Raw genomic sequence first — 16028 nt, 5'->3', positions numbered from 1 at the left:
GTGTTGCTTAGAAGTCATGTCCTTCAGGAATGTCTCTGCAGTTCTGGCGCTGTGTCGTGTTCTTTCAGTTTCTGCAGGCTTCCTTCTTCATGCAACAAAAATTAATACTTCTTGGAGGTATTTAAAGTATTGTGTTTCCTGTCGATATTCTGTTGTTTTTCAGCTGTATACAACTTAGACAAAACCTGTCTTAGCATAGATACATCTTATTGTCTTGTCTACAGAAGAGGGATATGTTAAGCATATGTTAAATGGTGTTATATCAGATACCTTTAATTCAGTGCTGTTTAAAACTGTTAGCATGTAGGACTAATCATTCCCAACGTAATAATTTAGAAGAACTAAACAGCCTCTGTCTGAAGAGTTGACTGTAACCCACATGCTAAACTGGCTGTCTCCTCCACTTGACTGTCTACAACATTTAAACATAATGCTAGAGAGATTTTGCAGTGTTGAATTCCAATGACACTCATGTACTAGTAGGGTCAAATCATGGAAATTTATGCTTTTTATTTTAAGATTGCCCTGAAGGCCATGTATGCAAAGGTTTCCATCATAGAGGAAAATACTGTGTGTGTTTAACTGACATTTGTTTATGTTATTCTTAAAATATTTTGACATTTCTGGGGATGCCATAAAATCTTCCTCATCTTTTTTTACTCTAAAATTAGAGATGTTAGAGCACTGTCACAGGTTAACATTGCTAAGGGTGTTTTAAGTTTCTACAGCTGAGTATATTTCAAATTAATTAGCAATATGTAAAGCAAAGACTCACAAAGGTTTTTGTGCCTTAATTATTTTGTCATTCAATGAGAAAACAATCTAAAATGTTTCATGAAGACCCCTAGGTCTTAATTTGAAATACAATTTTCTAGCCCAGGTTTGCATTTCAAAGAGGCATTGCATTCAGGCAACACTTTAAGAAGGGATGATTTTTCCGTATTAAAATTTCACAGATCTCTACATGCCTCAACGGCACAAATAATCCCTTAAGTAAGAGATATATAAAGTAGCAGCTCATGGCTTATGCTTTGTTTATGCAGTAAAGCTGAAGAATTTGGAGAGGGTTTTAATTGAAAAACTCTTTAAACTTACCTGCTAGAGGACAATACTGGTATATGTACGAGGAAGAGTGCTGTGCTGTGCCTTACCTTTTAGTAACAGGATGCTTGTCTGCTCCTAGGTTTCACAACAAAGGAGTTTATGTGAAAGTTGGCCTGCAGAAGATCAGTCATACCAGAAATCTTCACAAAGACATAAAGCTTCAAGTGGACCAGCACGAAGTGGAGTTGCCAAGTATAGAAGGACTCATTTTTATTAATATACCCAGGTAAAAAGGAGAGGAAGGATCTTGTGTGACTGCATGTCTGGCTGTATGTGTGGAAATGCTGCTTGGTATATGAGCATCAAGTGTCAAATGGTTAGATAAGATGTTAAATGGTCTAGATTAATAGATGGTTGTTACTGGGTATTCTTTTTTTTTGTTCCCTGACTTGCTGGCTTTGCAACTGTGCCTAAGAAGCTAGCTCTTATTACCATCTGGATACCATTTTTCTTATCCTTTGAAATTCACAATCTGAGTCCACGTACAGGTGGTACTATCTTGTTTTCCCAGTGCAAACCTCCATAGATGTGCTATTTCTTCTGTGTCCTAATAGGAATCTGGAACTATTTCCTCACCAAAGGTCTTCAGATTTATTTTGGAGTAGTTTTCCCGTAAAACATGACCTTTTAGGCATGGTTGTAGGCCTGTGGCTTCTGTCCACTGCCATTTCCCTCCTCCCCCAAAGTGTTTGAACAGTCCATTAGATTTCACCATGACTTGTAGAAGGATCAAAGACGATCAATTTGCACATACTTTCTGGCATGCTAGACACCTTCAGTGAAGGCCAGCCAGGATTCAACTGTCAAGCACTGTCCAGATCCTACAGCCAGCTGGTCAGTATATGTGGAGTCATTCATGCTATCTGGGTAGCTGTGGAAAACCCATAGTTCAGGTACCTTTTGTGGGGTTGTAGGGGCTGCCGTGACACCTGCAGGGAGCTAGAGTTACTGCTGTGGAAGAACCAAAGGCAAACCTGCAGGAAATCTGGCTTCCTTAGGTGTGCTGTCGGTAGAGGCGGGTTTTTTGTTTGCACAAAACCAGCAGGTAATTAGTGCTGCCATACTGCTTTTTTCCAAGGACAGTGTTGTCTTAAACTACCTGTATCTCTTTCCATTTTAGTCTGAAAATGTTTCAACTCTTTATTTGACTATATATATTTACATGTTCACACATGTATGTGCACATGCACATACACACTAGTATACATGGCACATGAGAACTGTGGAGAAGAAACGATCATGATTAGTACTGAGCAGTCAATGCAGTGAAACAAGTGAGTAGTTTTAGTAAGGAGGGTCAATACTGCACAAAAAGCAACATGGTGTTAAACTGTCAGAAGCATTTCAGAGGACTGAAGCGCAGGAATACCTGCTTAAGTGAGTTTGGCCAGGTACAAGAATAAAAACTTGGTACTTGTTTTAGCTGTAGTTTCTCTTCAGCAGCCTCTGTATATTTTCATGATCAGTAAGTTCTGTGTTAAGTTCTGAACTCTTGGAAGTTAAGGGTTAGTGTAGCTGTAGCTTGTATTTCTCAGCAAACTAACACTCTTGGGAGTTATGTTCTTCATACCTACTCTTTTTCTTTCAAATGGAAACTACTTACTGCACTCCTTTCACTCCTAAAAGATCTGGTCAGAAGTCTTCCAAATTTTAGGAAAACATTTCCTGCTTTTACAGTGCAGGAAAGCTGTGTTGTGTCCTCCAGCTGGTGGGGAGCAGAGTGTCTTGCTTGTGAAGTCTGGTGAACCAGCCACCCCTGGCACGGTACCAGGCAGGGTGCTGCATGGCAGACGGCAGGTCCACAGGCCGTCACTGTGGTGTGCTCTCTACACAGCTGGGGGTCCGGAGCCGATCTTTGGGGGTCTGAGAGTGACAACCGCTTTGAGAAACCACGCATCGATGATGGCCTGCTGGAAGTTGTTGGTGTGACTGGTGTCGTTCACATGGTAAGCTGGCATCCCAGTAAGAACAGAGGAAACATACATTTTCTCAGACTGTTTTTTGGGGTTGTTTTTTTTTGTAACAAACAGCACATTGCAAGCGTAGAGTCCTGAAATGTATGCATCTGTGTTAAGGTTATACCATCATTTATTTAAGTACTCGTTGTGTCATGCAGAAATGGCTAGACCATAAACGGAGCTCGTGGTCAGCATCAACTGTCTGTGAACAAAGCGTTCAGATGCTGGGAGTTTAGCTGCAGCTGATATGGACTGCAGGGCCCTCTCATTGCCTCTTTATTGGCTTTCCCTGAAGCCCCACCTTTAGGGGCCAGACCACAACAGATGGAATGGAAACTGAAGAAACCAATGGTTGGATAAGAAGAAGTAATGGGAGTGTGGAGAACTTGTTAGAAGTGTGTGGGGAAATGCTTCATGACTTAAGCAGGCTTTGAACCAAGGCTAGAAACATACATGTATACATATATGTGAAATGCAAATATATATATATATGTATTATGGAGTGCATAACAGGTATCGTAGTGTCAAAATCAAACAGTTCATGAAATGAAAACAAGATTTTACTTTAATATCACAAAGATGCCCACTTTTCACTTAGTGTATTTGCAAAATATCTTGTCCCACCTCATAACAATCAGAGCAGAGATTCCTCCTAGACAGGTGGCTTTATAATTACCTACCACAGGCTTTCCTGTCTCTGAGAATCAGATGCTCTTGATCCAGATGCTTCGTGAAGCAGATGGTATGCCAGCTCTGCAAAGAATATTATGAGTCAATTTGTGCAACTTTAATTCTTGCATGTATTACATATTTTTACAATGGCTTGCTATTAGCAATGCAGTCCTGTGGAATGGCGTATTATTTTTGTCTTTTCTTCATATTTCTTTCACTATCTTAAGAAATCTGCTATTGAAAAAGTATATGTGGTCAGGTAGCTAGAGACAAGTAATGCATACAACCACAAAAAGTGGAAAGGTGGGTGCTTAAAATTGTTCATGCAGCTCAATTTTTGGTGTTGGCCAACTTTATAGTTTTGTAATTTAGATCTTTTAAGGAAGACAAATACAAAGCATTCCAGTAGAAGTGGTTTGGTAGAGATCCTTAAAATTTTTGTCAAGTTGGAAGCAACAAGGATTGTACTCGTTGCTTTGGAATATAAATGTTAACAAACCCGTGCTCTGGTTTTGTAATCTTCTGTTAAGGTTTTTACCTCCATATTTGGTGTGTGTAGACATTCCCCATGAGAATGTGTAGCAGCAAAGTTCACTTTGCTTCACTTTTTACACTTATCACTCCACCCTTAGTTGTAATTGAGTATATGTATATCTCGTTGAGTGTGTGTGTGTTTATATATATGTATATGGAGTTGAGTTTGGCAAAATTCTCTCTCCGTGTTTGATAAAGTGTTTTTAGACTTCTGAGTTTCTATGTGCCAAAGTCTTTGTGTATAGTTAGGTGTTTTGAAAATGTGCTTACTACATTGTGGAGGGGAGAAGTAAGAGCAAACAAGACGTTTGTAAGTGCATGCTCCTTGGCCAACTTGAGTGTACAAATGACTTCACTGTGTAAGTTATGTTCCCTCCGGCATCTTGCAGGGGTATCTGCGTTCTTCTTCATGCACTAATTTAAATAATTGATACTGTGTCAGTAAAGGCATCCTATGCAGGTTTTGCCTAAGCAGTTCTTTTACTTGAAACATAAATCTCAGGTGAGAATAAAATTCTGTCCACCCAGTTTAAGTGCAGCTAATACTTGTGCTTCTTGTTTATTGGGGTAACTGATATCCTGGCTTTTATTCCTAACAGGGTCAAGTCCAAGGAGGTTTTCGATCAGGAATCCGCATAGCTCAAGGCTCATATTTTCGTGTAACACTCCTAAAGCCAATTCCAGTTCAAGTTGACGGAGAGCCCTGGATTCAAGCCCCTGGCCAGATTATTATTTCTGCTGCAGGACCAAAGGTACTGGCTGTAGGTTTGTCTTAGCAAGTTGACTTTATTTCTCAAGTGGACATTATCATATTATCTTCCTTGTCTGTTGTGTTCTGATGCTGTTAAGCATCAGAATAAGCTAGGTGGTATCGTGTGGTAACTGTTGGATAAATACATAGCTCTTTCTACAGAGAGCCCTCTCCAATGGCTCAGATGATGCTTGTGTTTACAAAAATAGTTCCTAAGCTTCAACCTAGTGACTTAACTTTTTCCCCTATATTGAGATATCCAGGCAGTGCTGCTTGTTGTTCTGGTTTTGTTAGTGAGGGGGGGCCTAAGGTGGCAGCTTCTGTAGGAAACTGCTAGAAGTCGCTCCCCTTTGTTCAGTGGACTCAGCCAGGCCTAGGGCGGACTCGCTGCTGGCCAAGGCCGAGCCAATTGGTAGCAGAATGTTCCGTGATAATGCCTCTGCGATAACGTATTTAAGAAGGGGAAAACAGGAAAAAAAAAAAAAATAGAAGAGAAGATGTGAAGAAGCTGAGCGGGAGCAGAGGTGCAGAGGGGGAGGCGCAGGCCTTGTGGGCCTTGCAGGCCTCACCCTCTGGCCTCTCGCCAGGCGGCCGACTGGGCCCGACTCAGCCTGGCCCGGCTGCAAGAAGTGGAGGGAAGATGAGCTGGATGATGTGAAGAGATTGAGAGGCATCTGCCAGCCTGTTGTGAAGAACTTTTCTTGTGAGAGAAAGAGCTGCAGACGCCAAGGTCAGTGAAGAAGGAGGGGGAGGAGTAATGCGGCTCCTGGCCAAGATTCCCCTGCAGCCTGTGGTGGCGACCATGGTGGAGCAGGTTGTCCCCCTGCAGCCCATGGAGGCCCACACAGGAGGAGAGATCAACTTGGAGCCCGTGAAGGACCCCACATCGGGGGAGGTGGAGGCCTGAAGGCGGCTGTGGCCCATGGAGGGCCTGTGCTGGGGCAGCCGTTCTGGAGAGACTGCACTCCGTGGAAGAGATGACCCACGCCGGAGCAGTTTCACGAAGGACTGTGGCCCATGGGAGGGACCTCACGCTGGAGCAGGGAAGGAATGTGAGGAGTTCTTCCCTCGACAATGACGCAGCGGCGTAAAACGTGTGATGAACTGACCGCAACCCCCATTCCCTCTTCCCCCCTGTGCTGCTTGGGGTGGGGGGAAGGAGGTAGAGATAATGTTAAGCTTGGGAAGAGGGAGAGGTGGGGGTAGTTTATCTTGTTCTCTGTCTCATTATCCTGCTGTTTTTAGTAATAAATGAATAGTTTTCCCCACATCAAGTCTGTTTTGCCCATAACGATGACTTTAAGGATTTTCTCCCCGTCCTTATCTCAAACCTTGAGCCATTTTTCTTATATCATCTCCCCCTGGGAGGGTGGGGGAAGTGAGAGAGAGACTACGTAGTCTGGTCCCAATCGGGGCTGAACTACGACACTTGTGCTGAAGCAGATCACAATTTGAGGGCCGTGGCAGCACTGCAGTGTGCGAGGTAGGAAGCTGTCTGCTGGCAGTGCTAGAGAAGGGAAGGCCTGTCAGCAGGCAGCAAAGGACAAAACTGAATAATGGAGGAGGAGAGTCTGAGAAAAAGAGACTCCGGAGTAATCAGTGTCTGATTTTCCTTGATATCTCAACATATATGTAGAAGGAAAAGAGCATCAGCTGCCTAAGAATTTAACTTCTCTACTGATATTGAAAATGTGAAAAAAACATTTTGCAGTAGTTGACTCTGGTGCACGCTAGTCTTCACATTTGTCTGCTACCTTAAGGATGCTTTTTTAATGCACAGAAATTTGTTGCTATGAGCAGTCCTGGAGAATACGTAGCCCTACCAGAACAGCACAGACAAAAAATGGGTGAACAAGAGGGTCACACCTCAAACATTTTGGAATATGTTAAACATTGTTCTTTTCCTAAGAGAAAGGGGGGAAAAAAGATAAACGGATAGAGAACAAACCTAACTTGTCCTTCCAGTGAGAAATAAGTCTATCTTTCTATCAGGTTAGTAACAAATAGTGTTATCTGTATATATGTGTATGTATGTGTGTGTACATGAATAAATATGCACACACATACGTATCCTGACATCTGTATACATATACATACGTGTATATATGTTTATGTAAAAAAAAAAGAAGTTAATCCTATAGCTTTATAAGGATACGTGCTTCAGATAGTTTTGTATTTAAATGTTTTTCTGTTGTGGTTCCAACATTTACTTGTTTATTAGGTAGTTGCCTTAGATCTACTTACAGGTGACAACAGATATTTTAACGCTTACACACTTTCTTTTAAAACTTTCCATTTTAGGTCCATATGTTGAAAAAATCCAAGCAGAAACAGAAAAAAACTGGAAGCCTGAGAGAGACGAGAGTGGATAGCATGTCAGTCTCTGAAGGAGGACGCTAAGTGGAGAGCTGTGCTCAGAAGGGATGCAGCACACCTACTGTAGATACTGAGATGGTTCAGTAAAACCAAGCGCAGGCAACTGGTGAAGAGGGTTGCTTATGAGCGTGCCTTTCATTACATTTTGATAGTACTGGGTTCTACTTAATTTTTCAGAGATAGTGCCTCATTGTTACAAATAACTATTATGTACTACTTGTCTCATCTAAAATGTTTACTTTGGGTTGCTTTTCCCATAAGCCATTTCTGAGTTTTTCACGTATATGAAAGTGGGGCCAAACAGAGATTCCAAGATGCTGAGATTTCTGCATCTACCTTCACAAAGACTCCTCCCCCTCCTCTTAGCTTTTTCTTAAAGAAAATAATTCCATAGGTAGTTTTTGGTGCACTGTTCCATAAATGAAAATGTATTCTTTTAAATTAATACTCACAGTAGCCTCCCAGCCAAAAAAAGGCAAAGACATGAGCTGCTGAGAACTCCGTGGATCAGTCCAAATAGCACAGTTGAAACAGTACTACCGTAAAGAGAAAAATACAAAACACAGGAGAGATGATTTCTATAAAAGGAGCCCTGTGCACTGGGAAGAGAGAAAGTACTAGAACAGTTGAGTCAAAATATTTCAGAGAGTTTACTTCAACAGTATTTGGACAGTATGAGTGAAGGGGATACAGCTTGCAGAGAAAGTTTTCAGCTGCAGCTTAGTTTCTCCTATATTATTCAGCCAAAGCCCGTTCTAAAAGGCATTTTAATTTCAGCAGCTACCACTTGAATGTAAAAAAGAAACAAGAATACCTGAGGCAGTATTACAATATACCGATTATTTTCTGTCATTGAAATAATGATTTTTGACTCCAGACTTTTGTTCTTGTCTTTACTTGTGCTGTTTCATTTTCATTAATTTGTCACAGTTGGACTGTTATTTAACAGCAAGCTCAAAGACTAAAAGAATTGTCACTAATTAGGTAAAAGAAGTACCATTTAGTATTGACTTCAGTAAATTAGCACAGTCATACGTTAGAGCTGAAGTGAGGTACAGGGTAGCTTCGCTAAGGAGCCTTACGAGGTATTGAAGCCTGTAGGGCGCGTGTAGCATTCTGTAGGCAACAGCCATCATGAGGACTCACTTACCCGATAAACCTTCTCAAGTTCTTGGTGGCTGGTGTTATCAGGTGTGGACCCAAAGACAGTGACTGTCTTTTCTCACTTGGATGAGTGTGTGCTCTTCAGAGGCTGTTCCTCTGTCAGATCTCCTGCAAAATCACCTCTCTGTGCTTACCTGTGTTCTGAAGATGTGGCGATCCAGTACTTCTTTTACAGCTTCCTGCTAGAGACTGGCGCTAGAGCAGACATTCTGGTCCTGTCATACACTACATATATCTGCTGTCCATGGCTGTGGTTGTGTTGGTCTTCGCTCACCACTCTGCTGGTCTCATCTCACCATGGTTATCTAGCGACTGAATGTTTCACTTCAGGTCAGCACTATCCCCAAGGGGCCCTCTGAGCCAGTTGTGATGCAGGGGGTCTGCATGGTTTTGCCACTTGTATGCATCTGCTGCCTGGAGCTGCTTAAGTCCTGTTGGCCAGAGCCCACTTAGCTAACCAGTGGGCTTACTTGCCCACTCTATTGCATGGTAATAACAAATTCTGCTATGGATGGCACAAATTCATCACTCACATGGCAGCTTTGGGAGCGTTCCTCTGGCTGGTGTGTTTAGAAAAACATCTCCAGCTGCTTCAGGGGACTTCAGTGTAACTTTGAAATATGCAAAGCTGTTTTGTGTTGGAGCCAGTTATGTGCTGAGGCAGTTCTTACTGGGTCTTGTTGATCAGTGTGTACTGTGACCGCTGTGCCAGCAACGGTAACATCTGATCATTACCTGTGCTTTCTGCTTCCCAGTCACAGTGTAGACAAGGGTGTGAATGTGGGTGCTGCAAGACAGTCATCTATAGCAACAGAGTGATACAGCTAAAGCTACAAGCAGAGACAAAACAGCCATGCAAAAATGTCAGCCGCCTGCAGCCTCTCCTTCCCATGCAGTGATTGTTTCTGTTCTTAGTGTTCAGGTTGAGAAGCATTTGGAGGACCGACTCCTGTTTTCAGTGGAGCTGGTTATCAGTTGTTTAAATTGTTCATTTAATTTCCGGGATGTTCTTCAGGTACCACCATGTGGACTACAACTTATCTTTTTATTTAACATGCAAACTAGACTTACGCTATGAAGGAGATAGTGTGGAGAGTAGAGGTAAAATCCTTGTCTGAGGAAGATTCAACACAAGGTTGTCTCTGCTTCAGAACCTGGCCATGAAGGATCAGCTGGAGCTCCTCTGGCATCCAGCCAGGTACCAGCATTACAAGTATGAAGGGTAAAGTGTTGTATTTCAGGGTATGCCCTCTTAGGATGAAGCTCACAAATTAGAGAGGAAATCTGAAATAGATTGCTGCTTGTAATTGTCCAGAAAGCCAGAGAAACTGTTGTGTGTCCTCAGGGCAGCAGAAGGAATGCATAGTCTTCTTTCCAACTGCTGACTCAGTAATGGAAAGGAAAAATTGACTTTTTGTTACAGAAAACATGCATAAACTTTAAGCTTGCTGGTACTAACCATCTTCTACAGACCAAGTGAATAAACCTGTCTTACTGTTTTTCCAGACATATGTCATCCTGCAGCATGCTACTGACAGTGTTTCACGTTCTCGGCTCGTTAAGGGCCTGGCTGTCTCTCCCTGTTGCTCAGTATCTGTTATCTGAAGTAACATGAAACTCTTGGGCCACAGTATTTTAATCAGAGACCACCTTACTTTGTCATATCCTTCCGTGGGGATCTTCCATCCCTGGAACACTTGTATGACCCTGCCTCAGGGTAGCATTGTGGTAGCAGGGCAACACAAAAGTATGAAACCAACTCCCACATGTTTAAGCAGCCAAGTGATTTAAATAATGCAGTAGCAAACATGTTGGGGAAGAGGCTCGGTTCTGTTAAGACAGGTGTTAATCAACATCAGAGACAGGACCAGCTAGCATCTCTGCTGCTGAGGCACGAGCTCCTGACCTTTTACTAGTGTCCTACTCGGCTTTGCCAGCACTGGGGAAGAGAAGGGTCCTGAAAATCATGGTGCATTTCAAATACCCTGCTATTGCAGACAAGAGAAAGTGGGCAGTTGGTTAAAATCTGTTTTGATGGGTAAAAACATTACCTCTGTCTTGAATTAGGAGAATCTAAATTCAAAACCTCAACCCAGAGATTCAGGTGCTACTTCAGAAAAATTTGCTGCTTACCCCCCATGGCTTTTACACTTGATTTGAATAGTTTAAATTGCTGATGTTTTCCTTGCACTGATTTTAAAATGAAAGTGCTATTTTGCCCAAAACTTTTTATTTATGAATATGTGTGTATGTGTGTGTACATACATATGTATACATACATATGCACACGCCCTTCCAAAACAGGCCTTATTGTATTTCCTTTCACAGTGCCTACTTGTACAACTTTTTCTGTGTTACAACATTCTGATAGCACTCACTTCTGGATCTTTCTCTCAGCAGTTTTGGACAGGAGGCAGAGCTTGCTTTCTTCCTGGTCCCACTGAGGTTCCCACCACATATTTCTAACGGACATGTGCTTTCCAACAGGACATGATGGCAATATAGAGAAAGCACAACTGTGTTTAGAGTACAGTCTCTGTGCGTGTACAGTTCAAGCTCTTCTTGCTCTTTCTAGATTTTGATCAAGTCTGTGTGTGTCTAAAGTCAATGGCAATGGTATTGTAGCATTTTTAAAACTAGAAGAAGCTAGCATAGTAGCATAGTCCACTGCGAGATTTAAATAAGGAGCAAAACTAAATGGACTGTTAAGACAATTGTTCATTAATCTTCACAGCTAGCCTCTTCCAAGTATTGTACAGATTGCATTTCTTTAAAGACCAAATAATGTACTTGTTTTGAGTATCAGCTGTTTGGAATAGCTGAGCATTTACGCATGCATGTCTGCAGCACGGTCTGTTGGCATATAAATGCGTCAGTATCAAATGAAGCTTCACTTTGTGGGAGGAGAAGATAAGAGCAGCTGTTGTGACACTTAAAAAGGACTTATGTTGAAGACACAACAGACTTAGCTGCACAGGTATTTTGTAATGTCCTGACTTTGTGAGCAGGTATGCCCTGTGTTACATAGCCACCCGTCCATACTCCAGCACTGAAACTGGGGATGCGCTGGAGTTGTGCACTTGAGAGTCCTGGCAGTAGATACTCTTTCAATCTGCACCTCATACCTCTTCCTTACAACCCTCCTAGTAACTGTGCGTTTTCCTCTTCAGCTAGGCTGCCTTGCTGCCCTTTGGGCCCAGCCTTTATACTGAAACTGGTGACAAGGGCAGGAGTATGTGGTGGTGAATGTGTGTGGAGGGCAGAGCGATGGAGATCCTGCTCTAAAACCCCACTCTGGCTATGGGGCTTAGACTGTTCATTGATTTCTACATCAGCTTCTACTTCAGCCACTCACCAGCTGTGCAGCAAAGACTCAGCAACTACTGAACTACCTTGAATTCGTGGTGACAGCATTGCGTAGTCTGGTCCCAATCGGGGCTGAACTACGACACCTCATTTTCAGGCTTTGATCTTACACTCACCAGTGCATGTATCATTTCATATATTTTTTTGCACTTAACAGAAAATGCAGGTTAGATAGGCTTAAGGTGTGGCAAAATTGCAATGTTTGTACTTTTTTTTTTTGTAAATATGGGGATGATTCTACAGATACAAAGATGCACTTTCAGGTAACGATGAAAACAAGTTTGTTGAATGCAACTGTTTAGGGCTTCTCTGACTGCAGCATTCCTTGATGTCCATCCATCTCTAATGCTGTGTTCTCCTTGAAATCCTGTTGGGGGAATGAGAGGTGGTGTCTTCCCCCAAACACAGTATATATTTATAGCTGACTGACTGAAAGTTCATATATATTTTTAAACAATAACAAATTGGCTGCTATTCTAAGATTTAGGTTTATTAGACTGATTTTATAGTGCATAAAAGTAATGTTAAAGTTTTATTTATAATGTCAACATTTATTGATTTGACACTTGGCTTGTAGGAGAGATCCAGCTCAAAGCTTTCATTCCTTTTGCTATTTAATGTTTTTTTTTTTTTTTATCAGTGTAGCCATTGTATGTATGGAATGCAGTGAAATGAATGCAAACTGCTAATCTTAAACTGCAGTTAGACCAGCAGTTTCAATGTTTACAGGACAGTGACTATTGATTGTAAACCCATACATATTGGTGGAAACAGTGCACTCCTTCCGTCTTTTGGAAGCATTGTTTCTGCTTCCCATGATAATTAATGAAATTGTTGCCTTCTGGTTTAGATTCCTGGTTATGTCCCTTTGGAGAGATTTAAGCACGGATTAGGACTTTACTGCCGTGGACTCATACGACAGAATTTGTATTGATACAAGTGTTGTACTGAACATGTTTTCTGGAAGATTGCCTTTATTTTTTTTGTGAAGATGATTTATGAGAATGTTTTGTAAGCAGATCAGTGTTGTTGAAAAGTTGGTTGGAGGTCTTGAAATAAATGTGTGTAGATATTGAAGTTGTATCCCAAAGCAAATTTTTTTAAAAGGGCACTGTTACTGGTGTAGTTATATCCCTTTGAGCTCTCCTAGCAATGCATCCATTTAACGTGTCACTGTGCACAGCTCAAGTGTGTTATTTAGGAGATGACTTGATTTCAGAAGATGTGGCTTCGTTTATATTGTACGTATCCCGTATTACACCTCTGGCAGCAACTCCTGATATTAACATCAGCTGTAGAAGGCAGAACTTTTCCCCCAAACAAGTCACTGCAGGTTAAAAAGCAGAGAGCCCACCCTTGTGCCTAACGGCAGGTATGTTACAAGGCTGGTGCCTGTTTGGCGCTTGCAGTCCTCACTGTCCATAGAGTGTGCCACACAGTAGTCCTTTTGCTTTCTGAAGGAAGGCAGGCGCAAATCGACGTGCCTATGTCAAACAGCTTGCCTTGCCATGGCATCCCTTTCTTTGTGCTGCTGATCTTGCCAAATTGGGTAGCAAGAGGTGCTTGAAGAATTACTGAGTATTTATTGTGTAATTTTAGGTGCTTATAAGGCCTTCACTGCTATTTTAAAGCAAAATTCTGGGGATCTGTAACATAGCAATAGCTGTATAACTCCAGCTTTCTGAACATCCCAAAAGCCAGTTATCCTTGGGATAGTTTAATTAGCAATGATGTAGATAGTAGTAATAAATACCTTGACGCTGCAAGTTCTGATTATTGGAAGGTAGCATCTCTGCTTTGAACGCAAAGCATCACGGAGTTTGTAATTCACTGTAGATTTTAGTGTCCCTCCTATGTATGAACCACCCACAACGTCTTAACTCTTCTCAAAGTATGGCTTAAGTATTGCTTAAGTATGTGTGGTTTTCACCTCTGGTTATTTAAATCATCCAACTTCAAGCAGTTTTATGAATGCTATTTTAATATCAAGATACTCTAAGATGTCTTATAGCATTTCTTGTGGATGTTCTAATACATTGGTAATAAATCATCTTGGCCCAGTGAGCTGACCATTGAACAGTTTAGTTACTGTCTAGTGCTTATTTTTTGTGTACCTGCCTAATAATTCTAAAAAAAAAAAAAAAAAAAAAGCCTAAGTTTAAGCATTAAAGTGGTTGAAAACTGTTTCCACATTGTGTGCCTCAAACCAGTAATGCATTATCACACGTTTACTTGTGGATTGGTCGGAAACAGGCTTTTAATGATGCAACTTGTTTCTCAGTGTCTGCCTTGCAAATGAGACACATCACTATGCTGTGGTAACTTGTCTACAAATAACATACCTAGTGTACTAATTGGTCAAAAAAAAAAAAGTAATTTATAAAAGATGGACTTTTCTCTTATATTTAAACATCTGTTTGTCCTTGAGTTATGTTCTTCAAATAATTCTGTATATATTTTGCAATACGTGTTTTGTGTTTAATTTGATTGTACATTTTGCACTGATTTGAAATTCTGTATTCTAAGTATTATTTACAAGTTCCAGAGATCTGTAACTAGAATTTGTCTGTGAAAAATACATCTCTTCTGCTCTGGATGGTTGTGGAGTAATTATGCTTTGAATATAGTGAAATACACTTTTGCAGAGAGAAACACACTTTTTTTTCCAGCTGGGTGTTACTTTTATAGGTACTCTGTAGCCTTCCTGTTTGAGATTCAGTCATGCTCCATGAGAGGGTTGCAGTGTTGCAACCATGTGTTGCAGTAGTCTTGTTTGGTATGTTTTTGTTTCTAGGATGACACCTACATGTTAAGTTTTACCCCCTGCAACATTCAGGCACTTCTAGAACCCTTATTTCTGTGGGTAGCACTTACTGTAACTGGTACAATCCTTCATGTGTCAAGCATTTTTGCTTTATAAGTTACTTTAATGATGATCCAGGCTTTCCACGGTAGTTTTGTACAATTGCTTGCCCTGTTTGCAGTCCTCTAGAAACACATGACCTGGTGTTTTCAGGCTATGGGGAACAGGCCCATGCGTAGCCCCATTGTGCTTGGCTTAGGTGAGCAGAGGTGGACCTGGCCTGTACAACCCAAGGGCCAGACCCCATGGACCCTGGCCTGGAGGGGAGTCAGTTGGGGCAAGAGGAAGGGCTCTCCAGGGAGCAGAGCCCAGCTGGAAACTCTGCTCCGCTGCGGGTGGACAGCCCACCCCTCCTGGGAGGTCAAGACCTGTAAGCTCCTGGCCTGCCTCTCATGGCTGATGGACCCCACAATTGGCACAGAGCAATTGTTTCTCCCCACTGTGTTCAACTGTTGATCACAGAACAGGGAAGGGCTTGGTTTTGCCCTGGTATCTCAGGGTAAACTTTATTATTCCTTGCTGGGCTGCAAATCAACTAGCTCTGAAGCAGCTACAACCACATTTTAAAAAAAAATAATAATAAAAAAAACTCAGCTCAGGACTACAGTTCTGGGAAAAGAGGGGAAGAAAACAAAGTATTGACCTTTATGTAGAGGAAAAAAAAAATACCAAAACCACAAACCACCCAGACCTGAAGTGTTCATGATTTAACCAGGCTTTTTGCCTACTAGCTCACCTTAAAAATGGCAGAAAAATTGCTCTTTCTTTGTTAACTGAGGAACATGAAGTAGCATTTTCCACTTATTCTTTCTTGGGGTCATAGTGGTGTTGTGGCACTCTAAAACACACTGCTCCTCACTTTGCATGACTTCTCTTACACATTACAAGCCAGCACCTATTTCAAATATGCAATTACAGGAGCCAGCCAGGCTGTGCAGTGGGTAAAACACATGTAGCTGGAGGTCTTGGGAAATCTCTGTGGGTGCTGAATGTGGTGAAGTCATTTCAAATGCTGCAGGTGGTACACTTTTGTGAGACAACAGCATGCAGTCAGTTAGGTGAACTTCATTTTTTTAGGACACATGACCAAAAAATTCATCCTCATACACACTCCTGAAAAAGAGAGGGAGTATGATCTAATTCTCCAGTAACTGGGAAGAAGCAGGTAGCGATGAAAATACGATACTCCTCCTTAGCAGAGCACTGCTAGAAGCTCTGGCATCACACCTGACAGACCTCT

General features: G+C 41.7%; 1 protein-coding gene across 5 annotated transcripts in view; it reads left to right on the top strand.

Annotated features, from left to right (window-relative positions):
- The window catches only part of DGKQ (diacylglycerol kinase theta), a 101107-nt gene extending 86588 nt beyond the window's left edge, over positions 1-14519 (top strand). For 4 of the 5 annotated variants that reach the window (XM_086770276.1, XM_086770277.1, XM_086770279.1 and 1 more), the window contains 4 exons: positions 1184-1330; positions 2939-3050; positions 4868-5020; positions 7321-14519. In XM_086770276.1, the coding sequence (XP_086626402.1) occupies positions 1184-1330; positions 2939-3050; positions 4868-5020; positions 7321-7419 (511 nt within the window). In that variant the 3' untranslated portion in view covers positions 7420-14519. Of the gene's footprint in view, positions 1-1183; positions 1331-2938; positions 3051-4867; positions 5021-5606; positions 5676-7320 lie in introns of those variants that run through there. The other variant, XM_086770278.1, reaches the window with a different exon arrangement.
- Positions 14520-16028: the final 1509 nt, after the last annotated feature.

Source organism: Chlamydotis macqueenii, chromosome Z, assembly GCF_036417535.1.
Source record: "Chlamydotis macqueenii isolate bChlMac1 chromosome Z, bChlMac1.mat, whole genome shotgun sequence".
NCBI classification, from domain to species: Eukaryota; Metazoa; Chordata; class Aves; order Otidiformes; family Otididae; genus Chlamydotis; species Chlamydotis macqueenii.
This window is presented reverse-complemented; position numbering and strand designations above follow the sequence as displayed.